Source organism: Nilaparvata lugens, chromosome 1 (assembly GCF_014356525.2).
Source record: "Nilaparvata lugens isolate BPH chromosome 1, ASM1435652v1, whole genome shotgun sequence".
NCBI lineage: Eukaryota > Metazoa > Arthropoda > Insecta > Hemiptera > Delphacidae > Nilaparvata > Nilaparvata lugens.
In genome coordinates this window covers 16,823,786-16,842,503 of record NC_052504.1, presented here as the reverse complement: position 1 = coordinate 16,842,503, position 18,718 = coordinate 16,823,786, and the positions used below count along the sequence as shown (strand labels likewise).

Genomic DNA, 18,718 nt, shown 5'->3' with positions numbered 1-18,718 from the left:
TTGGAACAAAGCTCCTATCAGTTATCAACTAACTCCTAACCAAAGAAAATCTCTGTGCTCTGTTATAATCGGAGTGTATGAGACTCCATATTCAGCTAAACGAAGCTTTACAGGAAAACGAAGTTCAAAACTATGGTTTTCCTAAACATATGTTTTTGAGATAATTTCTTTCATGCAGCTGTTTCACATTCACCATATTATTATACAGAGTTTGTGAAAAATATTATTGATTACCAAAACAATACTATTATTATATTAATAATAATAATCAATTATCAAAACAATACTATAATAATAATAATAATAATATTATAATAACGTATTTATCAATAATCAGAACAATATTGTTGAGGTTGAGTGGAATCAGGTAGAAAGCAATGATAGAACAGATGCTCTTTTTTGAATTTCTATCATATGATTTTGTTATTACCAATGATTAAACAATATGTTAGAATATCTCATGTCAATCAATGAATATCAGTTCCATATGGCGTTCACCTTACAATGTTCATAAGCTTACTTAATAGGATCCTTTTTCATCCTTTGAAACACTTAGAGACAAAATATCTCAAAATCCGTTCTTAGTGCGCGTCTAGCATGTTTGAAGAATATTTGTGCAAATTTTTAAGTCTGTAGGACAATTAGTTTGAGCTGTAGTGTGATTTTACATCAAAATATTCGAAAAATGCCCTCTCCTGAACCCCCCTGTGCTCCTGATCGAAATTTTTCTGCATAGATCTAATTTTTTTTCGTAGCTGAACAAAAAAGTTCCTGATGTCTTTGCTGTGCAATGAGCGGTTAAAAAGTACAAAATTTTAGGGGGCCCAGCTCCCTCAGGGGGGCAAATTTCTGAAAATCCTTTCTTAGTGGATGTTTTCAGGCTACCATAAACAATTGTGCAAAATTTCAAGTTTTTAGGCTCAGTAGTTTGGGCTGTGGTGTGATTTCAGTCTGTCGGGGCTTAGCCTTTTATAGATATAGAGAAGAAGAAGAAGAAGAGAAGATAGAGAAGAAGAGAAGAAGATATGTCGACGCGAAATTCAAAAAGAAACATACCTTGTCAAATTTTATGAAAATCTATTGCTGCGTTTCGCCGTAAATTCGGAACATATAAAGATAAATATAAACATTCAAACATATAAACATAAAGAGTAATGCAAAAACGTTGACTTGAATCTTAGACCTCACTTCGCTCGGTCGATAAAAATAGGCTCACACGGCAAAGATTGAAGTATTCAAATTTCAATTGCACTTGTTGTTTTCGAATTATTAAGAAAAACCACTTCCACATGTAATTTACCCCGTTTAGGCAAGTCAACCCTCATGTAGAATAGAAGCGAGTATTTAATATTCAACGTATTCAATGCTGAAATAGCAGTTCACAAGAAGAGAGCGCTCGCTCTGCTTTCTCCTGCCGCGCTTCCAAGGTTCTTTGAGAAGAAATTCATTAACATTCCACAGGAATCTCTAGCACAGTGAATTTTCAAGAATCCCAGTTAACGTCAGTAGGCCCGTGGTTGATATAAGTCAAACGCTTCAAGTTCATCATGAGTATGCCAGTTTGTTGCAAATCATCATAATGGTTTGAGTTTAAAAGACTGGATTTTGAATCGAGTGTAGGACTGATTCTCCTACATTCCTCAGAATTAATCATAGTTTGAAGAGAGTTCCCTAACTGAAAGAACAAACTAAACGAAAGTTCACAACTACTAATAGGAGAATGAGAAGTAATCAAAAATAGTTTGAAAGAGTTTTGAAACAAGAATTTTCAAAGTTTGTAGTCTCTTCTAAAAACTACACTGTACTGAAACACCAGATTATTGAAATGAGGTGAGCAAAGACCACACGAAGTAATATTATACTCGTAAACCGGTAATGTAATACCATCTAAGAATCTCTTGCTGCCATGATATGTTATTAATAGCATGGAAATATCAGGCCACTTAAATATAAAGAAAAATAAAAATCTCAGTACCCTTTATAGAAATATATCACGAGTAGCCCTATACAGAAAAGAGATAAATCAGGCCACTTGTTCCTCACAAATTCATCACGTTATATTGAATTAGGGTATTTGAGATCAACCTGTAAATGATCTATTTCAGGATTTCATTCAAAATAATCACATTCGGAGATAACTGCTACCCAGATACCCAAATGCTGAAAGAGTGGGCAGAGGAGAGAGTACTTTCTGTACAACAAGAAGGGTAACAATGAAACCCGATTTCATGGGTTGAGAAGTTGGGATGGAACCGACATCAAGATCAATAGTTCTGTTGGACTTTCCCGTTCGGTACACTAACGTAGAATTGAATTGCTCTCTAGACAAGTTCAACATTTATGATGTAATGCAGCCAGACTCCTTTCCTCTGATATTGAATGTATGAGACAGATCTGATATTAAGACAATCATCCTTCTGCCTCTGAGAATGTTGCTAGTGTTCATGAAGAGTTATTTCTTTTTGCAGTGTATTTTTTCTGAGACTAAATATTGCTAAGTATTATTAATAATTATCTCTATTATTTATAATAATTATCCTTTTCTCTATGATTTTATGTTTTATTAAGAAATGATTCAATGATCTGACTGTCAGATGTGAGGCATCCAGAGAATATTTCAGATTCCTCAAGACATATTAAACCTCAAGATATAGGTACATGAATATATAAAAAATAGCAAATGCACCTTTTTGGCTGAGGATGATACTCACATAAGCTCCAGACTTGTGCGTGGGTGATAAAACTGATGATGATGATGATGAGAGATGAGTGTAACTTCAGCTTAATGTGGGTTCTGAGCCATCGGCAATTTTCAACTCATGAATAGTACTTGAAGGAATTCTTAAAGTAGTCACCTTTACAACGGGAGTAGCAACCTCATGGATCTTAACTTACAAATCGATAGCTCGAAAATATTGAGTTATGAATCAATTACTAATTTTTGAAAACAATTTTATTGGGAAAACCAATTTGAACGAAAGGAACTCATCAACTTCTATAAACCACAATTGAAGCTATTCAATAGGGAAGTGCCTCAAATTTTCCAAAACATGTACAGAATCCAACGTACAACGCATGCTTTGTAAACTGAATAACGGCACAGCAATTATTAAACGAATTAGAAATGATTTCAACTATCTACTCACTTGGTTTCCCAATCTGCGTCAGTGGCTATGGTGACCCAATCATCTCCATCAAGCCTATCTATCGACAAGTAGGACTCTCCATGTTTCAAATTATTTCGAGGATGCCCAGACACCTGCAACATAAAGGTTATTATTATTGCTGAAAAAAATTGAATAATTATTTTTACTATAAGCACTACTGTATTAACACTTCGAACGTTGAATTAACCGTAGTAAATAAACGGTATTAACAGTAAAAACGGGGGTTAAGTGTTTATTTCAAAGGGATGAAATTATTTAAGAGCTTATCATAAAAAATCGCAGATTTTGACATTCCGCATCCAACAAATTCAGCTCAAAAACGCAGAAGAATGCCTTCTTCAAGGTTTTTTGTATAGATTTCCTGCAATTTAGTTATTAAAAAAATGTGTAATTCCTGAATTAGCATTCTACAATCAGGCCTGGAAGATATGGTGCATCTCTCAATGACTGGGGTAGATTATCTCCCCCCCCCCCCTGTTTTGATTGTGGAAAGACAGGAAAACTGGAAACTGTCTATACGAGCCTATAAATTCGATACGTAATTAATTATTATAGTCATGTTTCTTCACTTATCCTCCAATTCTGCAAAAACAAATAAAATTGTGATACCTGGTGAAGATATTGATTGGATCAAAGTTCAAAGTATTTCTCAGTTTTCCATTATTCTGTTTGGTGCTGGAGAAGTAATAATTAATAACAGGAACCAATTCGAACGATTTTTGGGAAATTATTTGCTGGAAAATTAAACAAAACTTTGGTGAAGATCGTCTCAAAAATCGCTTTACAGCCAAGAAACTCTCGTTAATCTCAAAATAAAGATTTAGAATTGAAAAGAAATATTGGTTTCCAATGTGAAGCTAGGTACCATTTAGAAGAGCAATGATACCTTGTGTCAGATTCAACGTAGTGGTGGTTTTTGAATAGGAATTGATATTGTCGAATTTATCTCAAAAAATAAGTCCTCTGTACAAATCTAATAAATGTGGATGTGACAAAAAAAGAACTGTGATTTCTTCACGCATAGTTATTTGATATTTATGCTTCAAAAACAAAAATTTCTTTGTTGGAAATTTTCTGAGGTCCCCTGTTATTTCTAAGAGACGTAAAGGATTCATAAACTGGATAGACTTAACCTATGTGTAACCTTATCTAAATTCGGGAGAGGAATAGCACAAGGTTACCTTATTTTTTCTTTCCCTATCATCTAATGATGTACTTACTGTATGAATCAATAAATTTTTCCAATCTTGAATCCAAATTGAGTGAGTGAGGATTGATGAAAATCCAAACTATAAAATTGCGATATAATAAGATAGAACAGATCAAATGAACAAATTCATGAAAAATAAGATTGGATTGGAGAATTTTGTCCGCTATCAAGTATCATTATTTGATGATTCACGAAAGTCAATAAAAGGTGACGAGGATCTGATCAAACAGGATCCGAGTGCTTTAGGAAAGTACCTACTCTTCACCTAAATTTCAAGTATGTTATCAGTGAGTCTCAAATAGAGTAGAGGGAAACGTTGGTGCTGAACGCAGATAGGTACCATAGCGATTGTCCGATTGCGGTTGGTGACCACACACACAATTCAATGTGAGATCCACATTCTGTCGGTATCGTACTCCACTTCAATCCACCTCTAACTCTACCTCTACCTCTAGCTCTAGCCACTAGTCACTTGTCTCAAATCATCTCTACTAATGGACAGTACGGTACCTGCGACATGAGAGTAATGATTACTCATCACTTACAAGCGTTGGCTACCGCTATAAAGTTTAACTTACCTGAACAATAGAATTACTATATGAATATAGAAACTTGTCAAGTGATCAATCACATATGAATGTTCTAAGGAATGGAAATAATTATTGTTGAAGCAGTAAGCCTTCTTTCTAATTTCTAATAATTGTTGAATTCAAATTGAAATTCTTCATTCCATAAAAAACAGGTTACATTGTAATACAGAGCATGTTACTGGATTACCCCTACAAGGAATTCCAATGCTATTTTCAAAATTCCATCATCTTTCTTGCTTCAGATAATTTTTTTTATCTGTTAAAAGGTTTTTTAATTTAAAAGCGGGAAAATTGTATGATGATCCATGAAAATCTTCATGGAACACCAATTTTTCTTTATCTTCATCAAAAAGTAATTATTTATATGTGATTTTAGTGTTATAAGACTCAGTATCGCATCTGAGAGAATGTTTCATACTCTTCTTCTCGTAAATCTTCGTGCATACCCCTTTGTATTTTGTTTTACAAATTCCGTCACCATCTCATGGAAATTTCATTATAGAAGTTTTCTGATGAATGTCCAAAAATCCTCTATCATTCCTTAGAACTTAGTGCTATTTTAAGCTTTCTGTATTATTATTATTAAGTTACAGGAGTAATTACTGTTAGTTCTATCTCATGCGACTTACTTCTGGAAGTTGTGTTTATTACAGCTTTTTATTGTTGGTTTTCACTATAATTACCGACTTTTCTAGTATCAAGCGGATGAACTCATTGTTCACTTCCTTGTAAATGGCTACTTGTATTTATATTATAAGAGTTATGAATGAAAAATCGAACTCTCAAAACAGATACAGATACAACAAATACAATAACAATTTCTTCAGAGAGATATTCTCTTACTAGTCACTTGACTAAGCTACAGATGAGGATTTCTTAACAAGTAGTATGAATTTGTAGGTAATTCATACAGTCTATACAGTGTACACATGACTTATCTATGTATTTTGAAGTTCTGAGTTTCTTGATTTTTTGTAAACTGGAAGGAAACCACAATTTCAAAGTCAACACATGGTTTGAAAAACAAAGTCAAGACACTTACGAAAGTGACTTGAACCGTGTCCCCTGGCTGCACTTCTGAAGGAGGTTCAACCAGCACGTCGCCGAACGTCGAGAACCACGGAGAGCGATCGTACAGCACAGGTGGGATCAGAGATATCAGGTCGTTCAACAGCTCTGCAGGCCTTGGCCCATTCTTCACATGATCTTTCTGTGCAAGAGAATTCAATTTATGGCCCGGTTGCCCAAAACCTGTTAAATTTAATTATGATCAAATTCCACAAGAACCAATCAGAGAAGGTTTTTCTGAGAAGAAGGCTTTTCTGATTTATTTATTTATTATTTAGCGTGTGGCAGATACAAAACAAATGAGTCATGTCTAGCTCATGAGTCTCAAATGCCTAGATATACACTGTATATTTCCAAATCCTTCGAGATGTGTAGTTTTCGGTCAGGAGAACATAAGTTTGTCTGACCGCCATCATTTGCTAGTCCATTTAGCGTTACCCAATGTGCACCATGGAGGCGAACTAGCATTACACATATTTGAGTTAATAATCTGCTGGAACAATTTTGAGGTTAAAGAAGTTTGAAACTCAATTTTCAATTGATCTATGATAGGTTCTCGTGACATTTAATCGGGATTAAAATTTAACAGACTTTTATGCAGCCGGGCCAAATTCAAATTTTATTCAAACAAAATTATCAAAAGAATGATTATAATTTAAGAACTGAATATAAAGCCCGACATCCGATGATACTTGAAAACAAGTGAGAAATTATTTGAATCCATGTTTTATTTGCAATCAGCTACAACCTATGAGTTATTAGTTCTCTCCTCATAAAACAGCAAATTTTGTGGTGTAATGTACTACATAAGAATACCTTTTAAATTCAGTTTACACAGCTTACATAATTCTTTTCAGAATTAAATTCTCTACAATTTTTATTGCGAAAAATTATTTGTTTACTGGTCATTAAAGAAAGTTATTGGGCATCAAACGTAGAAGTCTGTGTTTTTCTACTTAGATTTTTTGCAAATTTTAACTTTTTTCTCAAAAACTACTCACATTACAGCTTCCAGACTAGTTTTATTCAATTTGTCAGATATTTTTCCATATGAATCCATCATACGTTTTTCAAAAACTTGTCCCCAAACAATTCAGCATCGGTGTATTTCACCAGAGGAACTGAATTTCGGGCGAAATCTTTCACTCTGTATAGCTCGCTAATGAAGCGTTTATGGATATATGTTTATAAGAACTTTTTTTCTTAATTTCACCTCTACTATCACGTATAAAATTATTTTACCATAATTAAGAATCACCCTGTATTATTTGGGTACATGAGAGAAGTCCAGAACCAATATCTTCATGCAAAATAATTTCCCTGTGCTAGATACAGAGTGGCCCAAAAATCTCGTATTTTCGGCTCATTTTCCAGTTTCAGCTATTTCTGTCAAATCTCGTGTTCGGAAAGAAAAATTTGGGCTCGCCTTTTTTTTAAATTATAAAATTCTGGATAGAATGAGATCATTCGGAACTCTCTATCTCTAATGAGTACTGAGTTATGATTTTTCAAAAATTAGTGAAATTTGAAGAAAAAATCAATTTTGATCAACCGATTTGATCTTCCGATTGTTACCATTTAGATGTATAATTCAAAATTCCTCTGGGTGTATTTTTGTGCTCTACAATCTGAGATCAGGTAGAGCGCTCTATCTCATATAGATTTCCAGGTAAACCTGACAACATTGCTTCTTGTATTGTGAAAAACACCTAATTTTCAGCTTGAACTATCATCATCAACTACATTGTCCTCACATTGATATTTCGCACATTGAAATCTGGGCATTGTGTCAAAAGTTATAAGTGTTTGAAATGTTGATCCTTGAGGTGTCCTTAAGTGCGCCTCTCCACTAGGAAATACTGAAATGAAGTACATCTAACGGGTGATTCTCATAGAACATGAACTCATGAACTTATGTCATTGTGCGAAATATCAATATGAGGATAATGTAGTTGATGATGATGGTTCAAGCTGAAAATTAGGTGTTTTTCACAATTGTAGAGCACAGAAATACGCCCAGAGGGATTTCGAATGATACATCTAAATGGTAACAATCGGAAGATATTGTGATCAAAATTCGTCAAAATTGATTTTTTCTTCAAATTTCATTCATTTTTGAGAAATCATAATTCAGTACTCAACAGAGATAGAAAGTTCCGAATGATCTCATTCTATCCAGAATTTTATAATCTAAAAAATCTGGTGTGGCGCACTCACACAACTTTCCTTGCCGTTATGAAAATTGATCATCTGACGCTAGTGTTCCCGCGCATCTCAAGTCTACTACTCAAAGATTTGAGCCAGCTGGTGACAGGGCAATAACGCTGGAGACACACGAGGTCTGCTATCTCTTCATAGTGAATCATTTGATAGAATCAACAGTTGCCAACAGTTTGCAATTGGATAATCGCATTTTCTCGAATTTCGAGCTTATTTTTAATTCTAGGTGAACATGTTACAGGACATTAATTGAAGAGATTCTCATGCTCAATCTTTTCCACTCAAAATTTTTTGTTTAAATTGTATCTGAAGCCTGATAATTGAGAATCTAAAATCAAACTTTGCATAGATGGGGCGGAGCTCCTGAAATTTTTACAGATATGCGACTTGTGACAATTGATAGAGCTTATCAATGACTATTTTAGGTGTAATTACAATCAAAATCGTTGGAGCCGATTTCGAGAATATCGCGAAAACCCCTGTTTTTGACAACATTTTTGCCATTTTAGCCGTCATATTGTAAGGACCTTACGTTTACCAAATTTCAAGTCATCGTTAATTGGGAGATGAGATATCGTGTACGCAGACGCACATACACACACACACACACACACACACACACACACACACACACACACACACACACACACACACACACACACACACACACACACACACACACACAGACCAATACCCAAAAAACACTTTTTTGGACTCAGGGGACCTTGAAACGTATAGAAAATTAGAAATTGGGGTACCTTAATTTTTTCGGAAAGCAATACTTTCCTTACCTATGGTAATAGGGCAAGGAAAGTAAAAAAAGGCGAGAGCAAATTTTTCTGTCCGATCTCGAGATTTGACAGGAATTGCTGAAAACTGGAAAATGAGCCGAAAATATGAGGTTTTTGGGCCACTCTGTATCTAGCACAAGGAAATTTTGCATGAAGAAATTGGTTCTGGACTTCTCTTATGTACAAAAATATATTGAAAAATCATAACTATTAAGCGAGCAATTTCTGAAATTTTTCTCATTGCTCATTACGAGCAATATATGTATGTCTGTATGTCGAAAACTGCTCGAACCATTTTGAAATGTATAGTAGGTTTGTGATACAAAATTTCTTTTGGAACAGGTACTAACTCTGGGAAAACTCTCTAAAACTCCTTAAAAAAGGATTGATTCGTCATGTAGGCTAAGTAGCACAGCTCATCGACATTGAGATTTCAATATTCTGTTGTTAACGAGTCTGTTGACTCGCTCCAACTGTCAGCATTAGTTTAATGGGAAGAATTGATGTTACCCATAAGGAATGCTGACAGTTTCATGAGAATCAACATGACGGTTATGCATACAATCTCCGACTTGAATTGAAAGCCACAATCTATTTTCTTCATCAAACCAATTAATTTTGAGAATAAGGAAAGAAGAGAAGACTTACTAGTATTATTACTGTTATTCATACAGTAAGGCTATTCGGTACACTTTTTATTATTTAAATTTGATCATCTTTTTCAATATAATTGTCAAGATCATTATAAGAGTAAGAAAGTGGCAACTGAAATTTTCAAGTGGTTTAATAAGCGAGTTATGGGTTGTTGAAGTGCTAATGCTAACTCAGTTTTCTTTCCAGATCATAAACGGTTTCGAATTTTCCATTGGAGTTTTTTTAATACATTCAGTATATCATTGGCTTTGTTCTAATATGCGTTTTTTCGAGATTAATGCCAAAATAAACAAGTTATCGAATTTACAAAAAATGATACTTTTCTAAAAAGGGGGAATAATTTTTTTTAGTTTGGAAAGATACATTTTTTGAATTTTCAAGAGAATTTCTGTTAATATAGTCGAAACCGTTTATGATCTGGAAAGAAAACTGAGTTAGCACCTCAACAACCCATAACTCGCTTATTAGACCACTTAAAAACACTTAAAGATTTCAGTTGCCACTTTTCCTCACTCTTATAATGATCTTAACAATTATATTGAAAAATATTATCCAATTTAAAGAAAAAAGTGTACCGAAAAGACTTTACAAGTGACAATAACAACTATTTTGCGTTTTTAATGCAAATCCTTAACCTCCCCGTGTTAAAATGTGGCCCAATAATTGATGAATTAAATTAGAAAATATTTTGCCACGGGCGTAACCAACGTTTTTGAAATCCCATCCACCCACGTGCTCATAGCGAAAGGCCTGGTTTGCCACCTGAATAAGTCAAACGAAACTTTTGAATTGAGTTAAATTACTGTAGCTACCCAACCAACAGCGTTTTACTCACCAAGACGTGAAGTTAGAAGCTTCACAGAACGCAAGGTCAAGTGAGTTATTTCCAACTAGAGTTAAAGGAATGGTCTTGTGCAAAGGACATTCCAACTTGAGTTGATTAAAACTAAGTTGCCAGTTCTAGGAAAATTCTGATTAAACGATACAGCAAATTGCAGCGCGAATATATGTCATATATATCAATTGAGACTTTTGAATGACTTGATATATTCAACGAAAAATGATGAAGTAAGTCTAAGGACTGAGAGGAATCTGATGGAATTGAATTTTATTAGCTAAAACAATGAACAGAATGGGATGATATTAGAACAAATACCTATGCAACATGATTATAAAATAACCAGTACCTACCTAATTCTGATGAAGGGCATTAAACCAGCTTATAGATTCCCTAGAAACGTCTATCTAGATCTAGAGAATGATCTGAGGACTTGTTATTGAATTTTCAGAATGAGGTTTATGGTCTTGGAAAACGACAGCAGAAAAACGCTAACCCACCTCACACGTCTGGCAAGTCTTCTAACAAGCTTCATTCATCATTTTACTGAGCAGACAGAAACAACGAGGATTACCACTGGTCTAAGCAAATGTTGATTCAACCTTATTCGAGAATCGAAAAACAATTCCAATGTCAAAGTCCTCAATGCATCATTTTATTGACTTCTGACCCCATTTTTCGAACATATTTCATTTGGTTCAATTCAAAACCGTTCACATTCATTTCAAAAGAAGGACGAAAATATCAGGAATAGTCTACATTATTTTTTTGTTTTATCTCAGTAAATTGATACTGATAGAATTCATGGAATATTTTAGTAGAGCTCGCTTATATTTAAACACCCAATTCAAAAATGACTTTTCCTTCGATAGCTCCAACAAATATCAATGTTCACACAATAATATTATATAAAGGAAGTTCCAATATATATATATATATATATCGAATACCCTGAAGACTTCTGCAATTGCATATATTGACAAGAGAGAGAATTGCTAAGAGGAAATTCGATAACGCTGATCATACAGAAATAGCAACCATTCAACTGGAAGTTGAGCCAGATTCTACATGCTAACTTGCCCGATTCTACCGGTTAACTGGCATTACGTTCATTTCATATGTGGCCAAACCGGCCATACAGTAAATAAATATAGGAGTAAACATTATAATTATTAAATTTGGTTGCCTACTGATTGTAATCCCTATCAATTAATTAATTTGATAGCAACTGAATGAATTACAATCTCGTCTCTATTTTGTTGCATTGATTCAATCAATTGATTAATTAATCAATCAATCAATTAATTAATCAATCAATCAATCAATTAATTAATTTGATAGCAACTGGATGAATTACAATCTCGTCTCTATTTTGTTGCATTGATTCAATCAATAACCATGTACATAACTAGACCTACATAACGCTACTTTGGCCCGGATGCACAAAAAACTGTTAAATTTTATGCCTGTTAATTTTAATCATGATTAAATGCCGAACCAATCAAAGTTTTTTTTTGAAAAGAGGACTTCTACAATATCGCTCCTCGTAGTATTTACATTTAGTCACTGATAAAATTTAACAGGCTCTTGTGCAACTGAGCCTCTCTCTCTTAGTTCTGTTGATCCTGACTTCATTTTTTGGAATTAATTCAATAATATTATTTTTAATATTATAGGATAGCATGTCAAATTATTGTGTTTAAGTTTTGATTATGTAAAATCAACAACATAGGCCTATCTACATCAGTAAAAGTTTACACCTCATTTGATTTAAATTTATTTTTTCTTCAGTCACTATACCTGCCTAGAGATCAACTTTAGAGTTAGAGGTGGCTGTACTCTGGTGGTTCTCTTGGTAACTAAAATCAATTTCAACTATTGTAAACGTCTAGTTGTTCCATGCAATTGAAAAAATAATCCGATATTTTAACATTCTATCAAATAATATCACTATATCAAAATACGTAGGTACTACCTTAGAGAAAAACGGAATACTATATTCCATTTGAAATGTTATTCGTTTGTCTCTGATACTAACAAAGACAACTTCAATAATAAATATAATAAGTACTTGATAATTTTCAGAGGTGGTTGTGATACTAGAAACACGAAGTTCCATCACTCGGCGATCAGAGAGATATTAAGCTTATCTCCATACCACCCACCATCCCCTTCAATTTACAAGTTCTCCATTTGCAACTGCTGTATTGTGAGTTTCTCTCCTCTCCAAATGGTCTCTGCAATTTTCTCACGGTCAATACCCAAGTGATTATCATAAAACTGAATAATTCTTGCAAATGGTCCATTTAAATTTCAAAGTAGAGTTATGTCTGGCATTGAAACTTGGTAAGTTTGTTCAGTATTTTCGAAACTGTTGCAATAGCTTACCGTACCTGTTGTGAGGAAACAACCATTCGTTTGTAGTGGTGCATGTAGAGGGTGAGGGTATGAGGGCCATAAATAGTGGAAGCTCCCTCGTATCTTTGCAACTGAAAACCCAAACAAAAATAAAACATTTAATTTGTTTTTCTTGGTGAATGAACTGGGAATGGCTATTGCGTAAAGTTCAAGTGCCTAAATAGTAGATATTCAACTGTTTAGAGAATATGATAAATACTGTTATTTATCAATACATACTGATAAAGACACATTTAACGTGAAAAGAGAGATTGCTATTGAACATTAAGACATGTCCTTTCCTGACAACTGAAATGTTTCTTGGAAATAATAAGAATTTGAACTGCTGTGAATTATAGTGTTTAACTGAAGTTGAAGATCGAAGACCTTACAGATCTAATCAAAGACCTTACAGAGATATAGACCCACAATGCCTATGCCCCTAGATCAAAGACCCTATAGATCTATCAAAGACCTATTATATTGAAAGACCTTAAAGAGATATAGACCCACAATGCCTATGCCTTCCCAATGATAGCTCTTACTTGAAATTGAAAGCCGCCATTGGGGTATTTTAGCACGAGATATTATATCTATATATGTGTAATGTTATAGATTACAAAGGCATTTGTATGTAATAATCTTATAGGTTGCCCCCTCAATGGCCGATTTCAATTCCAAGTACGGTACGACACTAGCGCTGCATGTGAGTCTATGCATCTTTAAAGTCTTTGATTATATTAAATTCAAATATCGGGGCACCGAGCTTCGCTCGTTATTTTAATTTATTGATAAACAGGACACAATTCTCTAAAATGATCGTGTTTATATTTCACAGCTGGCTATGTGTCATCTTATGGATTTCGGGGATGCGATATTTTGATTTTTCACATACTCACTCTCTCACTAACTTTTTTACTATCCACAGCTGTTTCAGCCAAGGATGAATTATCCTTTTAATGTCGTTCTCCCAAAGATGAGTTTTCCCAAGGATGAGACCTAGTTCAATCGAATTTTTATATCATAAACTTACTATGTTCCAAATTTCGTGAAAATCGTTAGAGCCGTTTTCGAGATCCGTTGAACATAAATAACCAGATATAAAAATATATATAAAAATACAGAAATTTCTCGCTTAATATAATATGATAGGTACAAGTTATAGACAAGAAACCGTGATATTCGTGTATATTTACAAACTGTGAATATGTTTTTAATTCTGAAAAGTAATTTATAGACTTGGGCTCGGTTGCTCAAAAGTTTCTTGAATTGTAACTATAATTGAGTGTAGTTGAAATTTTTCGCTTCTCTTATTGGTTCTCGTGGCATTTAATCGTCATTTAATCACCGTTAAAATTCAACAGACTTTTGTGCATCCAGGCCTGAATGTATTTTTTATTTCGTCAGTTCAAAATTGAGTCCAATTGTAGACTACCCAAATTCTCATTAATAATTTGAAAAAGGTTGCATCAATTCTGTATAAAATAGAATGTTTATTTATTTATTTACAGGAATGCAGACAAAATGAGATAGTGCGAGTAAGAGATGAATAATTTATAGGATCGAAAGGATGCTGACAAAGATCAGGTTCTCATTAAACTACTAAAACGTTAGTACTAAAAACTACCGTCAACTCATAATATCTTCCACAATAGATAGCAAAATGGATTAAGAATCTCATTTTCCTAACGGAAATTTCAATAAGTAGATTATATCTGCTTATAAACTAATTCACGAAATGGAAGGTGTTTCTATAATGAATGCTACCGATGTTGCGACTTCCGAAAATTAAGAACAAGGTGAAACGTTAGAGAACTAAGTTTTGCAGTGAGAAACTTGAAATAAGTAGTTGAAAAACGAGGCGAAAGAGAATAATCCAGCAACAGCTTCTCTGACGGACATTGAGAAAGTCGACAGAAAGACTTGGATCCTAAGCAAAGTTTTCAAAGACTCTCAAAGATTGGAAGGGGAAGGAGCACTTTCTCGATTGAAGAATTCTCGAAAAGGAGACGGACGAGTGCCTTTCAAGCTTCAAGTGCGGCAACAGATTTCAAACAGACGAATTGATTGTCCAATAAGAGATTATACCATCTTATCATTTACAATTACATTGAAACCGATGAAAAGATTTCCAACAATCCCAGGGGGGGATATTCATGAAACTCTCATTTGATGAAGAAATAATATTCTATTGTACATTTTGTACGCTTTAAATAAGTTTAATGAAATTGTTTCAATATAAGTTGAATCGACATCGAGAACAACAATCGTACCAGAAATGAACCTACATCGCATCAATGGAGTTTATCATATTGATAATCATGTATATTGAAATTCACTCATTGTGTCAACTTTATTCGAAACGTTTTGAAAATGAATGTTAGAAATCTCGGTATTTCTCCCCTTATGTTCTTATAATATCCCTCTTTCTCTTTCCTGGGTATACGAACTAGTATCATAGAGAAATATAATAATAAGTCCATATTGTCTTTGCTAATAAAGAGAAACGACAGACGTGACTATCTTCTGAACTCTCATTTCCAACTCTTACCCTCTCCCCGAAATTCAAACCGAACGAAATACAAGTTACATAAGCTCACCCATCAAATACCGCTTCATCTCACTGCAATTTCCCAATTTCCAGTTCACTTTTCCTCAAATCTGCTGCCGTGATTGTATTGGAATTTTCAATAATGCTACTGTACTGTTGATTCATTCTTCTTAACTCGTACATTGCATATTTTTCACCTTTATATTTCTTCATTCTTATGATATTGCAACAATTTCAATCATTTGACATTCCCTTTTCCTTATTATTGGATCCCTAGATCCCTTGATGACTGTCAATATCAACTTCATTCTTCAGCTGATATTCACCCTCATATCACTCTTCCCAAATATTATTTTTTTGGTAAATTCAATTTTCATCTATTTACGTTTTAAAACGAAACTTTGAAATTTGACTGATACAGAACGATACGGGCTACACAGATTCCATCCAGTGGCGTAGAGAAGCCTAAAAATCCAAGATAACCCCCGTCCCCACGCTCATCAAATTCCTCACAACGCTAATTATTCTGAATGAAATGTACCTAATTATCTCTTGTTTTTCATATTGGAATATTGTAGACATGAAACATAGTATAGTAAATTAAGGAGAGAGAAGTTTTGAAAGCAAAGGGATTAAATTGGTGCGTGTCTTATTACAATCATGAATACAAGATATATAATACAGCAATAATTACATGTGCCTTGCTCTCTGCTTCAGAGAATAGGATTGCATCCATTCAAGCAATTGCAAGCCACCCACACTGTGATACGATTATCCCCAGCCTGTGTACCATTGATATTACATGCCAATCTGGAAGCACTAACATGATCGGAATCAGCAAAGCAAACTAGTACGCAGTAGGATCCGTGACCTGAAATTCGGGTCTTGTATAAGATATTGATCATAATCATATGCATAAATATCAGATATTCTCAGGAATTCAATCTGGTATGTGGGTGGATTCAACTCGGTTAGAGTATGAGAGCCCTCAAAACATGAATCTGATACATTTGGAATGAATTTATTGACCAAAGGTAACAAGTGCTGTAGAATTTTATTTGAGAAACTCGTCAATCTCACCCTCACTAATCCGGCTTATCGGTTGATAAGCCGATTAGTTCAAGCGCCGATTAAGCGGTTGTTAAGCTCGTATGTACTCAGCTTAATTTTTAACCATCTGAAATTCTACGAATGAGCAACATTGGGCCCATCACATTGATTAATGTCAGAGGAGGAAATAGCGGTAGGCCAAATTGAAATGAGTCTCATAACATCAATTAATGTTTCAATTAAAATGTTGTGTCTTGAAGCACATAGCGACGTTATTTATGGACAGAATTAAATTTCTGTTTGTCAATTATGGACAAAATGGACATATGGACGTTATTCATGGACAGAATTAAATTTCTGTTTGTCAATGGAAAGAGAATAATTACATTCTTCACAAACATTGCGTTTTAATCTTTTAATTTTAAAACTACTTCAATAATCAAAACAAAACACCTTTCAAGTTAGAATTCTTTTTAGGTTTTTTGGAAGGTCTTATTCAAAGTGTCAAAAAGCCATTCCCACTCCCAAAAACAATACTTTCAATTCCAATAGCTGTCAAAAGTAGTTACAGCTGACTGAAAAATTGGCGATTTCTATTATTCCATTTTTTTTTGCGATTTTATTGTAAATCAAGTGTTTCTGAAACGAGTCTGATACATAGTAGAATCTTGGTCTCAAATTGAAGAGAATTCCATGCTCTAAGAACTCAGTTGCCTCAAATCCATCTTGAATCACTGTTTACTATTATGTATCGAGAAACTGCTGAGACATTCAAAATGAGGTAGATATCATCAATTTATTGATTTTTTAGACAAACGAATCTAACGTCAAAAATCATTCACGTCACATGGAAGAGAACTGTATATTCTTTTTACAATTCAAGACCAAGTACCATCTTTATCATATCGGGTTAGCAAGATACGCAGCTTTTAATATAGGAATTGTATGAAAATATGGGTTACAGTACACTCAATTTTCTGATCAATTTTTTTTTCTATCCGTATTTTTCGTCTTAATAACGGAAAATCATGAAAACATGTTGAAGTTTCGGGTTTAATTGATAATGAGAATGAGGTACTTTTTGGAGCGTAGACAATGATTTTCCAACTTAGAGGCAGTTCAAGAGGCTATGCCATTCATAAAGCAACGATTATAGAGGCAACGTTTCAGGCTATGCCATTCATAAAGTTTGTGATTGACGTTCTGTATTCGAGTACCATTGTAGTTCCAGTCAAGAACGAAAAAAGTTCCCATTCAAATGATTCATTGAACAATTTACCTGCAGAGACTCGCTCCCATTATGAACAGAAGGCACTCTACGTCTACCTAATTGAAATTTCAATGTTCTGTCGCTAGATTCTATTGAAAATAGAAACAATAGAAAACTGAAAATCACAGACAACCGTGGATGCAAATAATATGATATCTTTTCCTCAAACAGCGATTATTCTCTGTGAACCAGTTGGAAAATCCATGAAAATTAATTCTAGATTAATTATTTTGTCATCCCGGGAGCTTCAGGGAGTGGGAATATTATATATTTCTTTGAACAATAGTGTTTTCTTTGAACAAAAGTCTTCTGACTTCACAAAATATCTAACTTCAAAAAGAGCGAACTTGTGTTTCAACAATGGACGAAATTGAAAATAGTTATAATTATTTCTGAAGCTCCTAAATTAATGCGTTGATTGCTGCTTATACGTGACTCAATCATTTCAATAATATTGAGTAGGTCTGTAATATTCTATGCTACACAATAAGATTTATAATTTATTGAAGAGTGAACATTGAAAATTATTGGGACACTTTAGGATTGGGAAATCAACTGGATATGCAAGAACTATTATCAAAGAGTAACATAGAGAATAGTAATGTACATAGAGTGAACTTTGAAAATTATTGGGACACTTAAGCATTGGGGAATCAACTGGATATGCAAGAACTCAAAGAGTTCTCAAAGAGTAACATAGAGAATAGTAATGTACATAGAGTCTCAATTGAAACGAGGCTTAGAATACCCCTGTAAAAACAATAGTTAAGCTCCAGCAAACATGGGCATTAGTGGCAACCACTACTAGTCATCATTGCCATCACTGCTAGTTTCTGGTCAATACATCATCACACAAGGATATTGGTAGCAGTCAATGTCTATATTTATGTTTAGAATGCTGTTCAGTACAAT

At 34.0% G+C, this 18,718-nt stretch overlaps 1 protein-coding gene across 4 annotated transcripts in view; it reads right to left on the bottom strand.

Moving 5' to 3' along the window:
• The window catches only part of LOC111052815 (neutral ceramidase), a 92,663-nt gene that overhangs the window by 14,013 nt on the left and 59,932 nt on the right, over nt 1-18,718 (bottom strand). For 3 of the 4 annotated variants that reach the window (XM_022339603.2, XM_039432251.1, XM_039432248.1), the window contains 3 exons: nt 12,932-13,027; nt 6,010-6,177; nt 3,147-3,259 (listed from right to left, as the gene is read on the bottom strand). In XM_022339603.2, coding sequence (XP_022195295.2) covers nt 3,147-3,259; nt 6,010-6,177; nt 12,932-13,027 — 377 coding nt within the window. The remainder of the gene's footprint in view (nt 1-3,146; nt 3,260-6,009; nt 6,178-12,931; nt 13,028-18,718) is intronic. The other variant, XM_039432256.1, reaches the window with a different exon arrangement.